We start from the raw sequence: 23,700 nt of genomic DNA on the forward strand, positions 1-23,700 counted from the left end.
ATAACTTGGATATTTTATTTAAGTCTTTATTCCCAAATTCTGAATACATTTTACTACTAATTAAGGTTTTGCATGTCTCAAGCAAAATTGTTTGAGCCTCCCAATTGCATCTTCAAGTACTGCTGGATCTGTCGCAAAACTCACCCGGACCCAGTTTTTCAAACAAACAGCATTCCCTATAACGATATAGTATCGAAAAAATGTAAACGCAATTAGTAAAATAAATGAGGTTTATTTTATTTCAAGATGTCCCCTCGAGATTATTTACCAGGAAAAAGAACCATGGTTTCCTCTTTTGCCAACTTCATGCAGAAGTCCGTATCATCAACAACATCATTAAAAGCGGACAGGTTTAACTTCACCTGTACAAACAAACTCAAATCAATTTTAACAATATCTAAATAAAGATAATTAGGTGTTCTAGTTAATAAATTAAATCTTTACCATGGCAAACATTGATCCCTCGGGTTTGTGTGGGCATGTAAGAAGAGGAATCTCCTTAATTCTCTCATAAAACAGGTCTGCAGACTCCTTTAGTAACTTGTTGATATTTATGAAAAAAGAATCTGGTGTTTTCTTTATGACACTAGAAATTGCTCCCTGATACATTGATCAATAATAAGGCATTTAGTTTTGTTATTATGACATCATTAGCGTATTAGATTCATTAATTGTTTAAATTAGTCAATTATATTAGTATTCAAAAACCTGAATAACAGTTGGAGGATCTGCAGTTATGGTGAGGCAACTCTTTAGGCTACTAGCAATCTGAGAGGATGGTATAATTAGTAAGACAACAAAAATCAAAACTTGATAGTGCAGAAAATTTAAAACTTGATAGTGTATGTAAAAACAGACACCACAAAAGCTAGTGAGAATGAAAGAGACAAATTACCCCAGTTTCTTGAAGAATACCAGTAGGATCAGTTAATGCGATCCAACCAAAACGCCAACCTGGAACGATCCAACGTTTTGATAATGACCCAAGAGTCATGACCGGTGCTATATCCCCAAGCACCCCCATGGGGATAAATGGTTTATCTCCAAAAACTTGATGGGCATAAACTTCGTCCGCAATCACAAGAATCCCAAGGTCTCTTGCTGTTTCTGCAATCTTTAATCATGGAAGAACAAAAATTTAGTAAAAATATATATACACATATTTTTGGAGAAATGTAGATTGTAGCTAACGGTATTAACTTTACGTGTTAAACGGAGACTGAAGCCTAAACTTCATGTAGTCAATAAGAGCACCGACTATCGTGACGTCTAAGACTGAACTTCTTAACCGACACACATTAGCACCAAGACTGAATGACTCACTCAAAACTGAACCCTATATACCGTGACAACAGAGAACTGACACATAATGAACCACACAAACACACACAAGACATATTGTCTTGTACAAAGCGAAATGCCCTAGACCTACCTTCAAGACTAGACGATTGATCAAGTAGATTTTGGCTTGAATGCGACTTGCGGGGGAAGCACCTCTTTACACTCTGATACTTGTGCGAAGTTGTCGATATAGTTCTCATCGCAACAGCAGCAACATCAACAACAACAAAACTCAATCCCAACAACAACAACAACAACAACAACAAAATCCAATTCCACAAATGCGAGGTATGGGGAAGGTGAAATGTAGACAATCATTCCTCTACCATAGAATAAAAGAGAAATCTTCTTTCTAACCACGAGTTGAGAAAAAAATTTCTGCACCCGCTGGAAGAAAAGTCGTCCCCCTCTCTACTCCAGGGTAGAGAGATTGCTTCCGTGAGGACCTCTGGCAAAAAAAAGTAGATAAATAAATAGATAGATAAATAAAAAATAAAAAGACTTCATGGAAATTGTGGGATCAAATTTCCATGAGTTTTATAGCTAGTCTGAAATTCAATTTAGGCCAGCCAGATATAGTTCTCATCAAGGGTGGTAAATAGTTGATACAAAGACCCATCTAAGAAGATGTGGTTTTGTAGAATTGAAAAGAGACGAGAGGTTTTAAGAACCGGTGTGTTGTCTCTCTCCTAGGTCTCTTATGTGTGTTGTGTCATGTGGTGTCCCTTTATATATGGGTAGGTGGGCCAAGCCCATTAATAATTTTCCAATAAGAGTGACCTATCATGAGTAGCCCACAGGCCAAGTAAAATAAAGAAATATGGATGTTAATACTTATAAAATCACGTTTAGTGATTGTAAGAGAACTTGGTATGAGTATCAATACCAAGCCTTACCTCATTAGTCATTAACCATAGCTCACAATGACACACATTTGCTAGGTGAATTCTCTCCCAAACCACTACCACTAGGTCTTAACTATTTTAAGAAGTAATCTAAACCGAGTACAAGAGACCCGTGGATCAATTCAAAAATTGTGAATTGATACACAACACGTATGTATCAACATTAATATACAGTTTATCATTCCTTTATTCATATCATATACATCATCATCTGTTATGATCATCGTACATCGTACATCAGCTTGTTTACAACAAACACATCACATACTATAACTCTAAATCACTATTACAAGAATTCAAGCAATATGTGGCCTACATGTGGTATCAGAGCCACTCTATAGCTGGTATTTAACGATCAAAAGGCTCAATTCGTAGATTTTATAGCGAGATAGTACATATATTAACCGCGTGGATGGAGAAACGACTTCTCTTCTATTCTAGGTCAGTCATAGGAGAGATTGTCTATATCTCACCTCGCATAGCCGGTATTGCTAATACCGGGTTTGTCCACCTCGCATGAAACTGCACTTGCCAAGACCGGTTTATGCCCATTGGAGCTCCTTTTTGAAAGTCAGGCCTACAATTTCTGACGTGTTCTGAACTCGGGTGTGCCAACACCGGGTTTCAGTCAATGGACTAGTTGTCTCCGGCACATTGGAATTATTTTAAACCAGTTGCTTTGGTTGTCTATTGCTATGATTTTGTTGGGATGGAAGTAGAAGAAAAAGAAATCAGAAGTGGCAAAATAAATATTCCCACTTTGGTTGAACATTTGAATGACTAGTTATTAGAAAATGACGAGGGTTACCAACAAAGAGCTAGAATGTACATTTTAGCTTTAATTGGTGATCATTTATTTGCCGATTCTAGCTCTTAAAAGGTCTATTGAACTTCCTGTTCAACATTGATGACCTTAGTATGGAAGGTCGTAAAAGTTGAGAGAGTGCAATTCTTTAATATTTGTACAGAATCTTTAGCAACATTACACAAGTTTCTGTACAAATATGCAAGAACGACACTCCCTCAACTTTTACGATCTTCCATACTAAGGTCCTCAATGTTGAACAAAAAGTACAACGAGACCTCATAAGAGCTAGAATCGACAAATAAATGACCACCAATTAAAGCTAAAATGTAAATTCCAGCTTTTTATTGGTAACCCTCGTCATTTTCTCCTAACTAGTCATTCAAATGTTCAATCAAAGTGGGAATTTTTATTTTGCCACTTCTGATTTCTTCTTCTACTACTTCAATCCCAACAAAATCATAGCAACATACAACCCAAGTAACTGGTTCAAAATAATTGCATGTGCCGAAGACAATTAGTTCATTTATGGGTAAACCCCATAAAACTTGCACATCTTACAAAGTAATGGTGGCTTTACTAGTAGGAAAATGAAATGTACATATCTCCGGAAGCTACTTTTCAACTAATGTTGTAATTGAAACGTAATCATACTAGTGAAAACCGGTCTTGAAAACACCGGCAAAACCCCCTCGTCTAATGTAATGATACACATGCGCATTTATTGCTTCATTCGGAAGAGCCTTAATGTGATCCTAAAGATGTTTATCGCATTTTCTCGGTTTCATTGCCGCACCATCACTATGACCAGTGAATATTGAATATGTTCTGTGTCTTTGTTGCCCTTGTAACCATAATAATTCACCGTTTTGCGACCAAGTATTAACTAGTATGTTTGCCAAATTTTTGTTGATAATAATTGTGTTGATAATAAGGTTGATAATAAGTTTTAAATGGGGATAATAAAATGTGAATGAGGTTGACCCTATTTGTGATACCGAAGCTGTGAAGGATGGTTTATATCACATTTCATAGCTGGTGTTGGCACCGCCAGCTTAGATACGTGACATCCATGCAGTCAACCAGGATTCATGCAACTTCATGCAATGATGTCGAGTTAGTAGGTGTACGTACACTTATTAACTAAAGTCAGAAATTGCAGGACCGGCTTTCAAAAATGTCTTCCATATGGTTATAGACCGGTGTTAGCAACACTGGATACACCGGTTTTACAATCTCAACTCATGAAAATATCTTTTTTACAAATGAGGTTAATATATGTATTATCCCGCCAAAAAATTCCTCAATTCGCATAATTGTGATTAGAGTTTAAGTGGAGGATGTGTTTGTTATGAACAAGATGATGTATGATGATGATGATTATAAGATGGTCATGAATATGATGAAATAAATACAAAAATGACAAATTGTATATCGATTATGAAATGTTGATACCAACGTGTTGTGAACGAATTCACAATTGTTGAATAGATTCACGAGTCTCTTGTACTCGGTTTAAATCTAATCATAATCTACTTAGGACCAAGTGTTTTGGAAGAGAATTCATCTACCAAGTGTGTGTAATTGTGAGATAGGGTTAATGACTAATAAGGAAAGACTTGGTATTTATACTCATACTAATGATACGCTATTCGGTTAGCGTACATAAACGCAGCTGAAAAGCACAATCCAAAGAAGAACCGATCACCATAAACGTGAACGAAAGCATAAAAAACCATAAGTATAAGTTTCAGCAGACAGCGGACATATGTCATAAAGAGCGAATAGCGTGAAGAACAAAAGTCAATTTTCAAAGAATAAGGGTTGACTCACCAATCAGAACATGACGCGTGTCCATCTTTGAAGAAGAACCTTTGACTTTTCTGCCTATAAATAGGCCACGACTTGATTAATAGATAGAGTACATCATTTTGTCAGAGTGAAACTTTCTCTCTCTACAAAGGAGCTTTCTATCTCTAAAGTGATTGACCAAGTTTGACACTGACTAGATTCGCATCTTGTTTTTAAATCCGGTAATCATTGTTATTCGGAGAGTGCAAGAAGACTAAAACCGCTCACCGTTAACGTGATTGTGATTTGCACTCGTAGTTTATCCGTGATCCGGATTTAGTACGATCACATACCAAGTTCCCTTATACAATCATTAAACGTACATCTTATTATAAGGATTTTACAATTGTCAACAATTCCTAACAATCTGCCTTAGATGTGCGTTATGCTTGATGCTCGTCACTCTTCTTAATCACATCACGATTTGATATAAATGTTGATTGTCAAATCCTAATAATAGACGCCCGATATGAGGTGTATATCACACCGTCTTCGGAGACAGTCAACACAAAATAAAAAGGTATGATAGGCACACGCCAGTCTAACACAAATGTTCATAAGTGAACATTTTATGGATATGATGTATAAAAATATAAAATGTGCTTGTTTTACCACTGAAGCTTGGCTTGAGTGGTATGGGGGTGGAATTCAACTTGGGGTTCTGACAACCCAGGTTTGATTATCACTCAAGCAGGGAGTTTCCAACCTTAGATGGTACTGCCAACATCAATGCGGAGAGTTTTCAACCTTTGATGGTACTGTCAACATCAATGCGATTTGGGAATGTCTCTGAGGGTTTTCCCAACCTTCGATGGTACTGCCAACATCGTCGTGAATTGGGTTTCCTCCTAATGCGTCTGTGAGTGACAAATGAGAGCATTCGATGTCGTCGGTAAAAAAATGTGCTTGTTTTATTTTAGAAAAATTGCAAGTTATGTTTGAATTCTCAATATATAAAAAAAAATAAAAAAATAAAAAATTATACCAAGGCTGTGGGGGGTAAAAATAGAAATTAGAAGAAGTAATGATACCTTTTTCATGTGGTCAAAAGTGAAAACATTTCCACAAGGATTGCCTGGGTTGATTAGAACAATTGCGACAGTGTTATGATCCGCCAACGCTTTAACACCATCAAGATCAACTTCCCAACCTTTATCCGGGAGGAGATCAAAGTGACGAACCTCAAGTGGACTAAAACTGGCTCGAGCTTCATAAATTGGATAATTAGGTCTTGGAAATAGAATATTTGCACCAGGACGGCCCAGAAGTGTTAGCACTACTTCGATACCATGGTTTGCTCCAGCAGTTAGGAAAACATCGTCACTAGATAACTTGTAGGGAAGGTCTTTCGATAGATACTCAGCAATAGCCCTGTTAATTAACAATTAACAATAATAAAATTAAAAACACTTTACTAATTACTGTAATAAGTTGTTTAGGTTCATCAAAACGATTTGGAGGGATTGATGTGAAAGGTAAGAAGTGGAGTTTTTTTTTATTTTTTTTATTTTTTATGATAGTGTTAAATTTGCTAGGATGTGCTAAAATATTGTTGGTAATTGCATATAAAATATATTAATTAACTAGTGAAATGACCCGTAAAATTACGGGTTTGTTTAAACGAAACAGTTTAATGATATGTTTTAGGTATTAAGTGAACGTAAATGCTAAAGTTATTTAGTTTAATGACCCGTGAAATCACAGAGTCCAACTAAGAAACTCGTCAACTGAACATTTCATCAAACACCTAAAATGCATATTAAACAATCAACATCCAATCATAAGAGATGATATTGGTTGTCATTTTATTTTAAAAGTGTAAATTAAAATATAAATTTAGAATTGGTTTCCTTCTGCCTAGCTTTTATACCTTCTCGTATTCAATTCCAAATAATTAATTAAAATAATTCAAAATTTTTTAATTTTTTAATTTTAATAATTAAAATAATTATTAATAAGATTTAATAATAATAATAATTAATTAATAAGATTTAATTTTAATTCAAAATTATTTAGATTAATGACATCACCCATTGTGATGACCCGTCCTTATCCCCCTGGACGAAATCAACAACATCTGGTTCCATTGCGATTATCGACTCCAAGTAATGTTCTTAACACGAGCAAATGCACAGCGGAAGACTTTATTCGTACCTGAGAATAACATGCTTTAAAATGTCAACATAAAGTTGGTGAGATATATAGGTTTGATGCTAGCAGCGTTATAACAATGGACCACAAGATTTCATGTTTATACATAATACACTCCTCGTGTATGGAAAAGTCGTTGAGCACTTGGTAACCATACTTAACATTTAAATCACAGCAGCATATTCTTAAATAAACCCTACACCGTACCAAGTGTAGTAACGAAACGAAGTACTGTGCAACCGTTTAAAACTGGTCGTCCAGCCCGGTTGGGGTTGTCAGGCCCGATAGATCTATCAACAGGATTCGCGTTTACGCTCCTCACGTAAATATTAGCTACCAAGTATAAAGAAATATGCCATGGTACAACTCAACGTAGGTTTTATTTTGATCACTTGTGTCCATAAGGTAAATCATTTATAAAAACAGCGCATGTATTCTCAGCCCAAAAATATTTAGAGTTTAAAAGGGACTATATACTCACCTAATGTATTTTGTAGTAAAAATACATATAACATCATTGAACACGTATAAGGTTGGCCTCGGATTCACGAACCTATATCATTTGGATAATTATTAATACACACAACTGTAGTTGATTTAAAGTTACATAATTATAACTTTATTAATTAGGTTATTTTTATGTTCTCATATATTTATTCTATATATTTTAAATACTTAAAGATATTAATATTTATTTGGTTATATGTATTAAATATATTGATGAATATATATATATATTGCTTATAATGACAGTAGTTATAATAATACTAATATAATTTTAGCAAAAGTAGTTATAGTAATGATAGTACTAATATTAATATTAATGATAATAATATTAGTAATTCCATTAATATAAATGATAGTCTTAATAATAATTAGTAATTATTGTAATGAGAATAATGATTTTGATGATAATAATAATAATAATAATAATAATAATAATAATAATAATAATAATAATAATAATAATAATAATAATAATAATAATAATAATACTTGTATTAATAACAATTATTAATAATAAAAATAACATATCAATAGCAACCATGATAAATAGAAATATAAAAGTTTATACCCCTTAAAAGATGCTGTAAAAAGATTTGCACATGACCGGACTCGAACCCGAGACCCCCTGGATACCCACTAACACCTTGAACCCTCAAACCATTTCTGTCTTTCTGTTATAATCCAAGACTCAGTTATATTTATCCCCTATCTGCTTTTCTGTTTATAGACTTCATCTTCTCCATCGAAAAAAAACATTTAGCCCGACCAATATAGTTTAACTCGACCCAACATTAATTTCGATATTTTAAATCAATCATAAATAACCAGATTCATGTGGTTGTGTTAAAAGGTAAACGAAAAAAAATATATATATATTTATTTTTACAGCTACTGCTGTCGCAACCCAAGAACAAAAACAAAATTCGATTTCGAGTTTAAGACGTTTTGGAACTAATGTTACAACACGAAATATGTGTTAAACGATTCATGGAAACTATCTAAATGATTAATTTCAACAGAAGAGGAACCAAAAACTTCCATTTAATCCTTGAACAACGTTTGACTTTTTATGTTCAAAACTTTGACTGCGAAATTCGTCATCGATATAAAGAGTTGGAAGATGAGATTTTTCAGAAAGATTGAAGGAAGGATTCCTAACACATCTGCATTTATAGATTTTTAAGTTAGATTCAGAATCAAACGTTTTGATTTCCAGTTCAAGAACAGAGAACCGAACATATTTATTTATTTTTTTTTTTCTGTAATTCTTTTGCTATAATAAACCAGATAAATATATATAGGTCGAGTGATATTGTTACCCCTAAATTCGTTCAATCATAATCTGTTTTGTAGTCCAACTGGCTCGACAAGATTAAATCAGGAACAGGGAGCGAATAAGAAAAATAAAAATAAAACAACAACTATAAAACAAAATGGGAATCGATTGTTATCTGATTTGTAAGAAAAATATCAAATACAGTTTAATTAAAATATGGAACTGATTTTTGGAATTATCTCTTATTTGAATTCGTATGATATTTATATAGATTAATAATTCTATTGTTAATAATATTAATAATTAATAATAATACTAATACTGACAATAACAATTTTTATAATAATATTATTGGTGATAATTATAAAGATTAGTACTTTAAATGATAAGGATATTAATAATATTTACAAGTAAAATAATTAGGATGTAACAAGTTACATGAATCTAATAATAATAATAATGTTATTAAGGATGATAATAATAATAATAATAATAATAATAAATGATAATTTAATTACTATAAATATTTAAATCATAAATAGATTATAAATTTAATCATACTTCCATTGTTAGCTTTCGTTTTGATAAATATACCTTACAATTATTAAAATTTGTGATTATAACAGTAATAATAGTGATAGGATTAATAATACTAATATTGATATTGATAAAAATATTGGAAGCAACTATCACATTTATATTTAACTATATTTTTAACCAGCAATCTAACTTAATATTACATATTATTATTTATGACTTATATACTAACACATATATGACACTTAATATATATATTACATATATCATTGAACATGTAAAGAAATCACATAGATTTATTTCAATCACAACCTTATTATTCTATATATTTCTTTACCTATTTCATTCAAATGATTAAATTGTTTTATATCATTATTATATGTACTTATACCCATATTTATATAAATATTCATATATATTTATATATTTATTTACACACAATAGTTCGTGAATCGTCAAACATGGTCAAAGGGTAACGGATTTCATGAATATAGATTTCAAACTTTCAAAACTCAACATCAAAGGTTTTGCTTATCGTGTCGGAAATATATAAAGAATAAGGTTTAAATTTGGTCGGAAATTTTCCGGGTCATTACAGTACCTACCCGTTAAAGAAATTTCGTCCTCGAAATTTAGTAGAGGTTGTCATAAATAACAATAGGGATGTTTTCATGATAAATATGAGGTAATAATAGAGTTTTATCATTATTGAAAGATATAGATAAAACGATTCGACCATGTGAAGCGTACGAGTGAAGCTATCATAAAAGAGTGAAATGGGTAATATAGAATTGTTTTAACCGATGACGTGGTTATGATTGATTTCCGGATTTTAAGGGATTTAATGAAGATCTTACGTAATAAGATTCGGTTTTTCGGCGATCAGGATCTTCTTTGATTTAATACGGCCATCTGTTTCGATTCCTCTGCCGGATATTTTATTATAAATCTACCCCTTCGTTTCCTTATTTTCCACAACTCACATCTTCTACTCGTTCTCCTTAATTTCTTATTTAAGACATTCGTCAATATGCTCCATCTCATTCTTATCATTGATATACTCTAAATTTTCACATCCGTCATTCTTCTCTTTCATCTTCCACCGGAAGAATCTATTTACTTCTACTATACTCTTGGGTTTACAGTGTTTCTAGTCCTCCCGTGTCTTTATATTGTTATATGCATTGATATACACGGTCTGTAGTTTCTGGGTGGTTGTTGGGTTTTATATCTTCCCTTATACCTCGATGTCCTGCTTCTTTCTTCTATAATCATTGTCATCCACAGTTAATGCTCTCTCCTATTTGCTGCGATTTATACCTCAAATTTCTATTTTTGGAGCTTTATTCTTTCGTTTCCTCTTTCCGTCCTCGAGTCGTGCGAGCAACGGTCTGGAGTTCGTAGGTATGAAATTCGGAATGAGCATAGCTAATGCTCTAAGAAAGAATTGGTAATGGCACGATTTTTGATTTGTCAAATTATCAGAATATCGTGGAAAAGACCGAATCATCAAAAAAATATTTTCTTGATTTAGAGATTAGGTAGAATGTAAGAGTCGTGTAATATGGTACATGATGATGGTACTGTGAATCATCACATTCCGTTAGAAACTCAACATGACTTACTGTAATATAATGAAGTTGATCAAGTTTCATTATATTATACTAATTCACGCATCAGTTCCCAACACTGCTTCAAAACATTCATATTTTAAACTTGAAGATTTCAGAATTTAAAAACTAACACAGTTTCTTTTATGTTGTAACGCAGATATTACGGGGAGATAGATGATTGCAGATAGGAATAGTTGTGAAAATATCTTTAGAAATATGGAGAATATGTATAGCGGAAAATATGAAGATATCTTATAATATCTAAGATAAGATGATGATGAATAATATCATCTGAAAAAGTTTAGAATAAGGAGTAGGGTTCATACTGACGGTTTCAACAGACACTGAATCATTTGCATTATTTGAAGGCAGGTTCATTCCTTGTATTTGTTCTTTGTTTCCTTCACGGTTAGCTCAATCCATTTTTCAGCACCAAATTTTCTATCGAGTGTTCCTAACATTCCCTTCTTTATCATCAAACTTTTGGCCATTTAGGCCATCTAAAATTTTACTGTTTCCTCTGCATTTAATGCAGTCATATCTGAATCGTCGATTATCAATCCGAGGTGTTTTTGGGCGAATTGTGTTTTTAGATGATTAAATACTGATGATAACATGGCGGAGTATGAAAGGTTCCCAGGTAACGATGAGGAAAACCAATCGTATATATCAAAGTTATAATAAGACTTATTCGAATGAAAGGTCGAAGTTGTTCTGCTGAAGCTGTGACAAAATTGGCTACTTTGAAAAGGAATCGTAAGGTTGTTTTTGCTAATAAATGCTAAAGAATTCGTCGCGGTACGTGTTAAACTATGACTTTGGGTTCAAGAGTTTTTCATGTGTATAGATCTTTTCTTCTGTAGATGAAGTGCGGTCGGTTCAACTTCTCGATTGAGGTATTTTCAAGAATCCTGATAGGTTTGTACGCGGATTGTAAACGTCGAGATACAAATGAGGTTTAGGATGAAATCAAGTGGCAAACTTGAAGAATTGTTTAGTTTCATATGTTATAATCAATATTTTAATTCATTTTACTTGTCCATAGTTAGCAGTCTAATAGTCCGATTGTCCAATGGTCCAATAATTCAACAGTTCAATATATTCATATATAATTTAATATACATAATTAATTAATACGTATCGTGACCCGTGTACCGGTCTCAGTGTCGATCACAACTCAAAGTATATATATATATTTTGGAATCAACTCTGACCCTGTATAGCCAACTCCCACCTTCACATATAGAGTGTCCATGGTTGTTCCGAAATATATATATTGATGGGTCAATATGATAAGTCGAAACCTTGTATATGTGTCCCGTTATTTAAAATGAGTAAAATAAATAAATATATATCATGACCCATTATACAACGTGTTGTCTCAGATTTAATCCGACGTATTGTTGTACATGTGTCCCGGCAGTATGTATAGTGCAGAAATTAAAATTGCGAGAATGTAAATTGCGATAATGTAAATTGCGATAAATTAAATGTTAGCCGGGAAAAGTTAGCTAGGAACAGTTAGCGTGGATTCCTAACAATATTTCAATTAGTTAATTCGTATGTTTCTAACAAATTTTATTATATCCAATGTTTTCTTCTTTATGCCACTTGTCGGATTCTGATAGGTCAAAATCCAAATATGTAATTTGAATGAAAATGGTTGTTCTGTGATGAACGGATACGTATATCGATGGTTGTAAGTAGGATAGCAATGTTCGTTGATCCGGATTCGGGGAATGTACAATGTAACTTATTAATGTGAAATTAGAAATATGCCTCAGGTACTACCTACCCGTTAAAATATTTTCATCATTAACAGTTTGTACGAAAGAATTTTTAATTACAATCTTTATGAAAATATACTTGCATATATATTTTCTTCGGATGTAATTATGAATTTAATGAGTCAATAGAATATTAAACTCATTTGATTTATTGTTAACGCTAGATTACATAATCTCTAAAACTTTAGAAATTATATAATCGCCATGTCGAACGAGGAATAATGAGGTAGAATGATACGTAAAGCGAAGATAATCGATGTAGATCGATGTGTAGAACGAAGTTCATACCCGAGGTACAGATGATGTTATTGAGGCATGAAATGTTGATATTCGAGGTACAGATTGTGATGTTGAGAGTTACGGCGCGGTTATGGTTTAGGGATGTTAAGGGTACTGTCGACGTCGATGATGGTGGTACTGACTATGCTGATGGTGCTGTTGCTGGTGTTCGTAACCTTCGCACCAGATTCTCCAAAGTCATCACACGAGCGCGTAGTTCGTTAACTTCTTCTAGTACTACGGGATGATTGACGGTTGAAGCGAGTGAATGAATAAGATTCGAGATATTGGATAGTATATAATCGTGACAAGATACTCGGAAAATGGAAGAGAAATGGTTTCTCGAGCAGGTTCGTCGGTAAGTGCTTCAGGTTCATCACCAAGAGGCAATTTGGTGGATGGAAAGGATCTTCGATGTGAGATGATTTTCGGATATCGGATGATATTCTGGCTGTATAGAATATCTATAATACCAAAGGTTTCGTAAACTACAGAGGAATTTGCGGCATATGTCAGGCTATTCTACAGTAATAGATACGCTAAGATATGAGTTTCGTCTATACACTATCGATGCACTAAATGCAGTAAGACGTGTCTAGACTTAAGGATGATAAGCGGGAAATTCCCTAAGGATGATAAGCAGACGATTTCCGACTAGAAATGATAAGCAAAACTTTTTGTCATGTAGACACGGTCAAAGTCCAGACTCACTAATGTATCCTAACAACTACTAGTCAGACACACTAATGCAAGGCCTGGTTCGCTAAGACCAATGCTCTGATACCATCTGTGATGACCCGTCCTTATCCCCCTGGACGAAATCAACAACATCTGGTTCCATTGCGATTATCGACTCCAAGTAATGTTCTTAACACGAGCAAATGCACAGCGGAAGACTTTATTCGTACCTGAGAATAACATGCTTTAAAATGTCAACATAAAGTTGGTGAGATATATAGGTTTGATGCTAGCAGCGTTATAACAATGGACCACAAGATTTCATGTTTATACATAATACACTCCTCGTGTATGGAAAAGTCGTTGAGCACTTGGTAACCATACTTAACATTTAAATCACAGCAGCATATTCTTAAATAAACCCTACACCGTACCAAGTGTAGTAATGAAACGAAGTACTGTGCAACCGTTTAAAACTGGTCGTCCAGCCCGGTTGGGGTTGTCAGGCCCGATAGATCTATCAACAGGATTCGCGTTTACGCTCCTCACGTAAATATTAGCTACCAAGTATAAAGAAATATACCATGGTACAACTCAACGTAGGTTTTATTTTGATCACTTGTGTCCATAAGGTAAATCATTTATAAAAACAGCGCATGTATTCTCAGCCCAAAAATATTTAGAGTTTAAAAGGGACTATATACTCACCTAATGTATTTTGTAGTAAAAATACATATAACATCATTGAACACGTATAAGGTTGGCCTCGGATTCACGAACCTTTATTCAGTTCTCTTTCCCCTTACCAACTCAGTAGATCGGTGGAGGCCCGACCCTTGGGCTTTCCTACCTTGATACCATAGTTTGGAGGGGGCTGAGCAGTGGGTTGGAAAGAAAGAGTTGTAGAAAGAGAGGAATCGAGATAAAGTGCACTTTCCCTTGATCTCAGTCTATTCCAACAAAGCACACAATAACTGACATGAGCCTGCCTGCTCCGCCTTGGCCCTATGCCTTTTGGCCAGCTCGTCTGGACTTGGCTTTGACCGGTCTGTCCCCCTCTTGCAAGGATTCGGCGCCTCCACTTGATGCTTTACGCTTCGTTCAGGCAGCGCTACTCGGATATGTCTTGCCAATCGCCAAAGCAGTGCTACTTCCAGGATTTGATTCGGCCAAGCTCGGGAACCCTCCCTTTAGTGAAAGGCTCTATATCATTTGGATAATTATTAATACACACAACTGTAGTTGATTTAAAGTTACATAATTATAACTTTATTAATTAGGTTATTTTTATGTTCTCATATATTTATTCTATATATTTTAAATACTTAAAGATATTAATATTTATTTGGTTATATGTATTAAATATATTGATGAATATATATATATATTGCTTATAATGACAGTAGTTATAATAATACTAATATAATTTTAGCAAAAGTAGTTATAGTAATGATAGTACTAATATTAATATTAATGATAATAATATTAGTAATTCCATTAATATAAATGATAGTCTTAATAATAATTAGTAATTATTGTAATGAGAATAATGATTTTGATAATAATACCTAATATTTAATAATAATAATAATAATAATAATAATAATAATAATAATAATAATAATAATAATAATAATAATACTTGTATTAATAACAATTATTAATAATAAAAATAACATATCAATAGCAACCATGATAAATAGAAATATAAAAGTTTATACCCCTTAAAAGATGCTGTAAAAAGATTTGCACATGACCGGACTCGAACCCGAGACCCCCTGGATACCCACTAACACCTTGAACCCTCAAACCATTTCTGTCTTTCTGTTATAATCCAAGACTCAGTTATATTTATCCCCTATCGGCTTTTCTGTTTATAGACTTCATCTTCTCCATCGAAAAAAAAACATTTAGCCCGACCAATATAGTTTAACTCGACCCAACATTAATTTCGATATTTTAAATCAATCATAAATAACCAGATTCATGTGGTTGTGTTAAAAGGTAAACGAAAAAAAAAAAAAATATATATTTATTTTTACAGCTACTGCTGTCGCAACCCAAGAACAAAAACAAAATTCGATTTCGAGTTTAAGACGTTTTGGAACTAATGTTACAACACGAAATATGTGTTAAATGATTCATGGAAACTATCTAAATGATTAATTTCAACAGAAGAGGAACCAAAAACTTCCATTTAATCCTTGAACAACGTTTGACTTTTTATGTTCAAAACTTTGACTGCGAAATTCGTCATCGATATAAAGAGTTGGAAGATGAGATTTTTCAGAAAGATTGAAGGAAGGATTCCTAACACATCTGCATTTATAGATTTTTAAGTTAGATTCAGAATCAAACGTTTTGATTTCCAGTTCAAGAACAGAGAACCGAACATATTTTTTTTTTTTTTCTGTAATTCTTTTGCTATAATAAACCAGATGAATATATATAGGTCGAGTGATATTGTTACCCCTAAATTCGTTCAATCATAATCTGTTTTGTAGTCCAACTGGCTCGACAAGATTAAATCAGGAACAGGGAGCGAATAAGAAAAATAAAAATAAAACAACAACTATAAAACAAAATGGGAATCGATTGTTATCTGATTTGTAAGAAAAATATCAAATACAGTTTAATTAAAATATGGAACTGATTTTTGGAATTATCTCTTATTTGAATTCGTATGATATTTATATAGATTAATAATTCTATTGTTAATAATATTAATAATTAATAATAATACTAATACTGACAATAACAATTTTTATAATAATATTATTGGTGATAATTATAAAGATTAGTACTTTAAATGATAAGGATATTAATAATATTTACACGTAAAATAATTAGGATGTAACAAGTTACATGAATCTAATAATAATAATAATGTTATTAAGGATGATAATAATAATAATAATAATAATAAATGATAATTTAATTACTATAAATATTTAAATCATAAATAGATTATAAATTTAATCATACTTCCATTGTTAGCTTTCGTTTTGATAAATATACCTTACAATTATTAAAATTTGTGATTATAACAGTAATAATAGTGATAGGATTAATAATACTAATATTGATATTGATAAAAATATTGGAAGCAACTATCACATTTATATTTAACTATATTTTTAACCAGCAATCTAACTTAATATTACATATTATTATTTATGACTTATATACTAACATATATATGACACTTAATATATATATTACATATATCATTGAACATGTAAAGAAATCACATAGATTTATTTCAATCACAACCTTATTATTCTATATATTTCTTTACCTATTTCATTCAAATGATTAAATTGTTTTATATCATTATTATATGTACTTATACCCATATTTATATAAATATTCATATATATTTATATATTTATTTACACACAATAGTTCGTGAATCGTCAAACATGGTCAAAGGGTAACGGATTTCATGAATATAGATTTCAAACTTTCAAAACTCAACATCAAAGGTTTTGCTTATCGTGTCGGAAATATATAAAGAATAAGGTTTAAATTTGGTCGGAAATTTTCCGGGTCATTACAGTACCTACCCGTTAAAGAAATTTCGTCCTCGAAATTTAGTAGAGGTTGTCATAAATAACAATAGGGATGTTTTCATGATAAATATGAGGTAATAATAGAGTTTTATCATTATTGAAAGATATAGATAAAACGATTCGACCATGTGAAGCGTACGAGTGAAGCTATCATAAAAGAGTGAAATGGGTAATATAGAATTGTTTTAACCGATGACGTGGTTATGATTGATTTCCGGATTTTAAGGGATTTAATGAAGATCTTACGTAATAAGATTCGGTTTTTCGGCGATCAGGATCTTCTTTGATTTAATACGGCCATCTGTTTCGATTCCTCTGCCGGATATTTTATTATAAATCTACCCCTTCGTTTCCTTATTTTCCACAACTCACATCTTCTACTCGTTCTCCTTAATTTCTTATTTAAGACATTCGTCAATATGCTCCATCTCATTCTTATCATTGATATACTCTAAATTTTCACATCCGTCATTCTTCTCTTTCATCTTCCACCGGAAGAATCTATTTACTTCTACTATACTCTTGGGTTTACAGTGTTTCTAGTCCTCCCGTGTCTTTATATTGTTATATGCATTGATATACACGGTCTGTAGTTTCTGGGTGGTTGTTGGGTTTTATATCTTCCCTTATACCTCGATGTCCTGCTTCTTTCTTCTATAATCATTGTCATCCACAGTTAATGCTCTCTCCTATTTGCTGCGATTTATACCTCAAATTTCTATTTTTGGAGCTTTATTCTTTCGTTTCCTCTTTCCGTCCTCGAGTCGTGCGAGCAACGGTCTGGAGTTCGTAGGTATGAAATTCGGAATGAGCATAGCTAATGCTCTAAGAAAGAATTGGTAATGGCACGATTTTTGATTTGTCAAATTATCAGAATATCGTGGAAAAGACCGAATCATCAAAAAAATATTTTCTTGATTTAGAGATTAGGTAGAATGTAAGAGTCGTGTAATATGGTACATGATGATGGTACTGTGAATCATCACATTCCGTTAGAAACTCAACATGACTTACTGTAATATAATGAAGTTGATCAAGTTTCATTATATTATACTAATTCACGCATCAGTTCCCAACACTGCTTCAAAACATTCATATTTTAAACTTGAAGATTTCAGAATTTAAAAACTAACACAGTTTCTTTTATGTTGTAACGCAGATATTACGGGGAGATAGATGATTGCAGATAGGAATAGTTGTGAAAATATCTTTAGAAATATGGAGAATATGTATAGCGGAAAATATGAAGATATCTTATAATATCTAAGATAAGATGATGATGAATAATATCATCTGAAAAAGTTTAGAATAAGGAGTAGGGTTCATACTGACGGTTTCAACAGACACTGAATCATTTGCATTATTTGAAGGCAGGTTCATTCCTTGTATTTGTTCTTTGTTTCCTTCACGGTTAGCTCAATCCATTTTTCAGCACCAAATTTTCTATCGAGTGTTCCTAACATTCCCTTCTTTATCATCAAACTTTTGGCCATTTAGGCCATCTAAAATTTTACTGTTTCCTCTGCATTTAATGCAGTCATATCTGAATCGTCGATTATCAATCCGAGGTGTTTTTGGGCGAATTGTGTTTTTAGATGATTAAATACTGATGATAACATGGCGGAGTATGAAAGGTTCCCAGGTAACGATGAGGAAAACCAATCGTATATATCAAAGTTATAATAAGACTTATTCGAATGAAAGGTCGAAGTTGTTCTGCTGAAGCTGTGACAAAATTGGCTACTTTGAAAAGGAATCGTAAGGTTGTTTTTGCTAATAAATGCTAAAGAATTCGTCGCGGTACGTGTTAAACTATGACTTTGGGTTCAAGAGTTTTTCATGTGTATAGATCTTTTCTTCTGTAGATGAAGTGCGGTCGGTTCAACTTCTCGATTGAGGTATTTTCAAGAATCCTGATAGGTTTGTACGCGGATTGTAAACGTCGAGATACAAATGAGGTTTAGGATGAAATCAAGTGGCAAACTTGAAGAATTGTTTAGTTTCATATGTTATAATCAATATTTTAATTCATTTTACTTGTCCATAGTTAGCAGTCTAATAGTCCGATTGTCCAATGGTCCAATAATTCAACAGTTCAATATATTCATATATAATTTAATATACATAATTAATTAATACGTATCGTGACCCGTGTACCGGTCTCAGTGTCGATCACAACTCAAAGTATATATATATATTTTGGAATCAACTCTGACCCTGTATTGATAAAAATATTGGAAGCAACTATCACATTTATATTTAACTATATTTTTAACCAGCAATCTAACTTAATATTACATATTATTATTTATGACTTATATACTAACATATATATGACACTTAATATATATATTACATATATCATTGAACATGTAAAGAAATCACATAGATTTATTTCAATCACAACCTTATTATTCTATATATTTCTTTACCTATTTCATTCAAATGATTAAATTGTTTTATATCATTATTATATGTACTTATACCCATATTTATATAAATATTCATATATATTTATATATTTATTTACACACAATAGTTCGTGAATCGTCAAACATGGTCAAAGGGTAACGGATTTCATGAATATAGATTTCAAACTTTCAAAACTCAACATCAAAGGTTTTGCTTATCGTGTCGGAAATATATAAAGAATAAGGTTTAAATTTGGTCGGAAATTTTCCGGGTCATTACACCCATAATGCTTAGATTTTTTTCTTTTTCTTTTTTTCTTTTTTCTTAACAAAGGAATTAGCCTAATAATCACATCATCATTTTAGCATTTTAATATTAACTATAGATAATAATAATATAATAAAAATTAATGGTGAAATCTTTTTGGTACAAAAAATTCTGACGCCTACCTCTTTTTCGTCGGATTGGTGAGTGACGCCCCAAAAACGTTACGGGTGACGCCCCGTTACAGGCGTCAGGGAGGTGACACATGAGATGCCACATATATTTTAGGGGTGTCGGAGATGTGAGGTGCTGCCTCGTCAATGATGGTCTAAAATTTTAAGTGTCAAACTTATAGGGTTTTTCATAGTTTGATGAAAATGTCTTAGTTATATAGGTTTTGATTTTTTTTCTTTTAAAAAAATGGCAAAATAATAAAACTTCATTGTTTCATTGCGGTTTTTTTTTTTACTGTTGTGGTGGCGGTCTTCATTTACTCAAATGTAGTCGTTGTTTATTATCGTTTTGTTTATGTTTTTAGTGTAACTGGTTTATAGGTTTTCTGTTGTTATCTTGGTAGGCTTGTTGTTACTTTCTCAATCTTTTACGTTCTGACGTGTTGGTTGGTATTTAATTTAGGTAGTATTTACGAATGTTTATATCGGCTAGGTTGTGGATTTTCTGTGTATTAGTTTTACCTGTTGATATATAGATCCAATTAATGACGCGCATAAAATACGCTAATATATCGCGCGTCGAGTATAGCGCTACCAAGGGAATGCGCTGAATAAGTGCGGGGATTGAATAAGACAAAAGACAGTACAAGACATCAAGGACAAAATCTCAGTAATCATACGAGTGGCAGGACATGACAAAACAGCACGATATGGAGGGGACCACGCGTGTGCACGATCCAATGCAATAGAATAGTACAATTATGTACCATTCTGTCCCCTCCTCCTTTTCTTGTCACGCACGTGGCAAAGAAAAGGACAACTACTCTTGCCTATAAATACACACATCCAGCTTCTCACAAAGGACTTAATTCAAGATAGAGGGAAAAACTCATATTTCACAACAGTTTATTTGCGCAGTTATAATAACAGTTCTCAGGTAACGTTCCTTGAACATCAAATCCTAACACCGTCTAATGAGCCATCGTCTTCGGTTAACCCGAATGATGGTGGGTTACGTTTAACCACCCTTTCTGAGATCATCATCTCGTATGAGGTTTATTTACGGTACTCCGAACCGGAGACTTAAACTCAAGAAACCCTTAAATCCCCATTTATTGTTGATCTTGCATGAACCGAACCCTTTGAACCATTTTATGCTTGATCACCAATCAATGTTATTATAATAACAAAATAATAATAATAAATAATAAATAAATATAATGTACAATGATATAATAGTAACTATAAATATAAATACATATTATATACAAAGAAGTCGAACTTGAGCAAAGCTCGAGCTTGTATAGTTTCAAACAAGTCGAACTTGAGCAGAGCTCGAGCTTGTATAGTTTCAAACAAATCGAGCTCAAACTATTTGAATTTTAGACGAGTTGAGTTTGTATCTAATCAAACTCGACTCGATTTGTTTACACCACTACTACTCTAATTTCAAGTCTTGGAAATCCCTTTATCGAGTTTATCTGTCAATATCACATTAATGGTTGTTATACTTTTCATACGTATACGTATGATAATACTTGAGCAAAATCTTGATATATTTTATATTATTTTTTGATAGAGATGATTCTACTTTGTCATATATCTTTTCTAATTTATGCAACCACATGCGAATTTAGCTTGATGGTTGTGAGGTTGTTGAGTTGTCTCATCCCACATCGGCTATGAGATTAAATATTGTAATGATTATAATAGCTTGGATTCATCTTTTTTTTTTTTTATATAACTTTTGGGGTCCAAGTATTTTACTAGTATCGAATTTTTTTTATAAATTATTGGACACGACTAAATTAAAGAATATGACTATCTATATTCTAAAATTAATATTTTTTTTTATAAATTATTGGACACCACTAAATTAAAGAATATGACTATCTATTTTCAAAATTAATGTTTTTCCAAAAATAAACAGTAAACTTTTGAAAAAAAAATATATAAAGTAACACATAAATTGTATATGACATCTTTTTATTGTAATCCTGAAATCGTCACATTCTGCATCACGGAATATATATATATATATATATATATATATATATATATATATATATATATATATATATATATATATATATATATATATATATATAGGGGCACGATCCATGGATAAGCTTAAAAGGAGTACAAACCGGATAAGCAAAATAAATTTTTTTTTTGAATTTTTTTTTACATTCATAAATCTGCATTAAAATGCACCTCTAATCAATTTTTTCATAAAAAAAAAAGTTCAAAATCTTTCAAAAATCGATGATGAATGGTAAAATTAACCATTCATCGGGTTAATTTATCATTCATCTTGTTTACGATTAATGATAAAATTAATCAATGCTAAAAAAAACCAGATTAATGGTTAAATTAACCATTCATCTGTTTTTTTATCATTCATCATAAACAGATGAATGGTTAAATTAACCATTCATCTGCTTTTTTTTAGCATTGATTAATTTTATCATTCATCGCGAACAAAAATGAATGATAAATTAACCAGATGAATGGTTAATTTTACCATTCATCATCAATTTTTACCATTCATCATCGATGTTTACCATTAATCATCGATTTTCGAACGATTTTGTTCAAAAACTTTTTAAAATTTTTTCGTTTTCTTCTATTTGCATATTAAAGGATCGTTTTTTTTATAAAAAAAAAATTTGAAATTTTACTTATCCAGTTTGTGCCCCATTTAGTGCTTATCCATTGATTGGTCCACTATATATATATATATATATATATATATATATATAGATATATATATATATATATATATATATATATATATATATATATATATTATATAACAGAAGAATTCTCAAATTGCTTTCTAGGCCAGTTTTATATATTATATCTTCTATCTTTCTTTTAAAATTATAAATTATATATTGATAAATAATTTTTTTTACTAGGGAGTATTATTAATTTATTATTGTTTTCATTTTATTTTTATTTTTTTGAACAAAACTCTCTCAAATAAAAGGAAGGTTACAGTTGACCTTCTAGCAGGATGAATCCCAACACCGGCTGGATAACAGTTGAAATTAGCGGATCGAACGGATTCAACTAGCGCATCTTCGACAATAGTGGATGTTCGAAAACAAGGATAAATAGAAGGATCACCATGTCCCAAATGAACCATCTGCTTCCCAGTTTGCGTTTCATCGATGTTCCCCATAATTGCTTCAAGAATGTTTCTGATGGTGAAGTTTGCAGCAGCGTGAAGATCTTTGTTCTCCTTGAAACCCCATTCCTGATTCACCATCGTTTACTAATTCTACCCTTTTTCTTTGATATGTTTATTATGTTTTCAATGAGCTAGGTGATACTCGATCATATGCATGGCCTTTATTTATTTATAGGCATTTTGTGTGTGTTGTACGTTACGGACTGGTGGTGGGTCCCTCTAGAAAGACATGCAATGGGTTGAGTTTCCTAAATTAAGTAGCACCTAGCAAGCCAACAAATTGTTAGCCAAGAGTTCACATGTTAATGACACGTCATGATCTTATTTACAGATAAAAACATTGGTTCATTTGT

At 32.1% G+C, this 23,700-nt stretch overlaps 1 protein-coding gene across 1 annotated transcript; it reads right to left on the reverse strand.

Moving 5' to 3' along the window:
* Positions 1-23,425, reverse strand: LOC139845008 (nicotianamine aminotransferase 1-like). Its single transcript, XM_071835228.1, has 7 exons — positions 23,160-23,425; positions 5,934-6,273; positions 896-1,114; positions 709-768; positions 445-600; positions 269-362; positions 1-176 (listed from the first exon to the last, which is right to left on the reverse strand). The coding sequence occupies exons 1-7, from the start codon at positions 23,423-23,425 to the stop codon at positions 61-63; spliced, it is 1,251 nt and encodes a 416-aa protein (XP_071691329.1). The 3' UTR covers positions 1-60.
* Positions 23,426-23,700: the final 275 nt, after the last annotated feature.

Source organism: Rutidosis leptorrhynchoides, chromosome 4 (genome assembly GCF_046630445.1).
Source record: "Rutidosis leptorrhynchoides isolate AG116_Rl617_1_P2 chromosome 4, CSIRO_AGI_Rlap_v1, whole genome shotgun sequence".
NCBI classification, from domain to species: domain Eukaryota; kingdom Viridiplantae; phylum Streptophyta; class Magnoliopsida; order Asterales; family Asteraceae; genus Rutidosis; species Rutidosis leptorrhynchoides.

Coding starts and splice junctions, on each gene's coding strand:
- LOC139845008 (XM_071835228.1), bottom strand. CDS start 23,425: ATGGTGAATCAGGAATGGGGTTTCAAGGAGAACAAAGATCTTCACGCT. Junction 6,274..23,159: donor GGGATTCATCCTGCTAGAAG/GTCAACTGTAAC, acceptor GTTAATTAACAG/GGCTATTGCTGAGTATCTAT. Junction 363..444: donor AGGGATCAATGTTTGCCATG/GTAAAGATTTAA, acceptor TTGTTTGTACAG/GTGAAGTTAAACCTGTCCGC.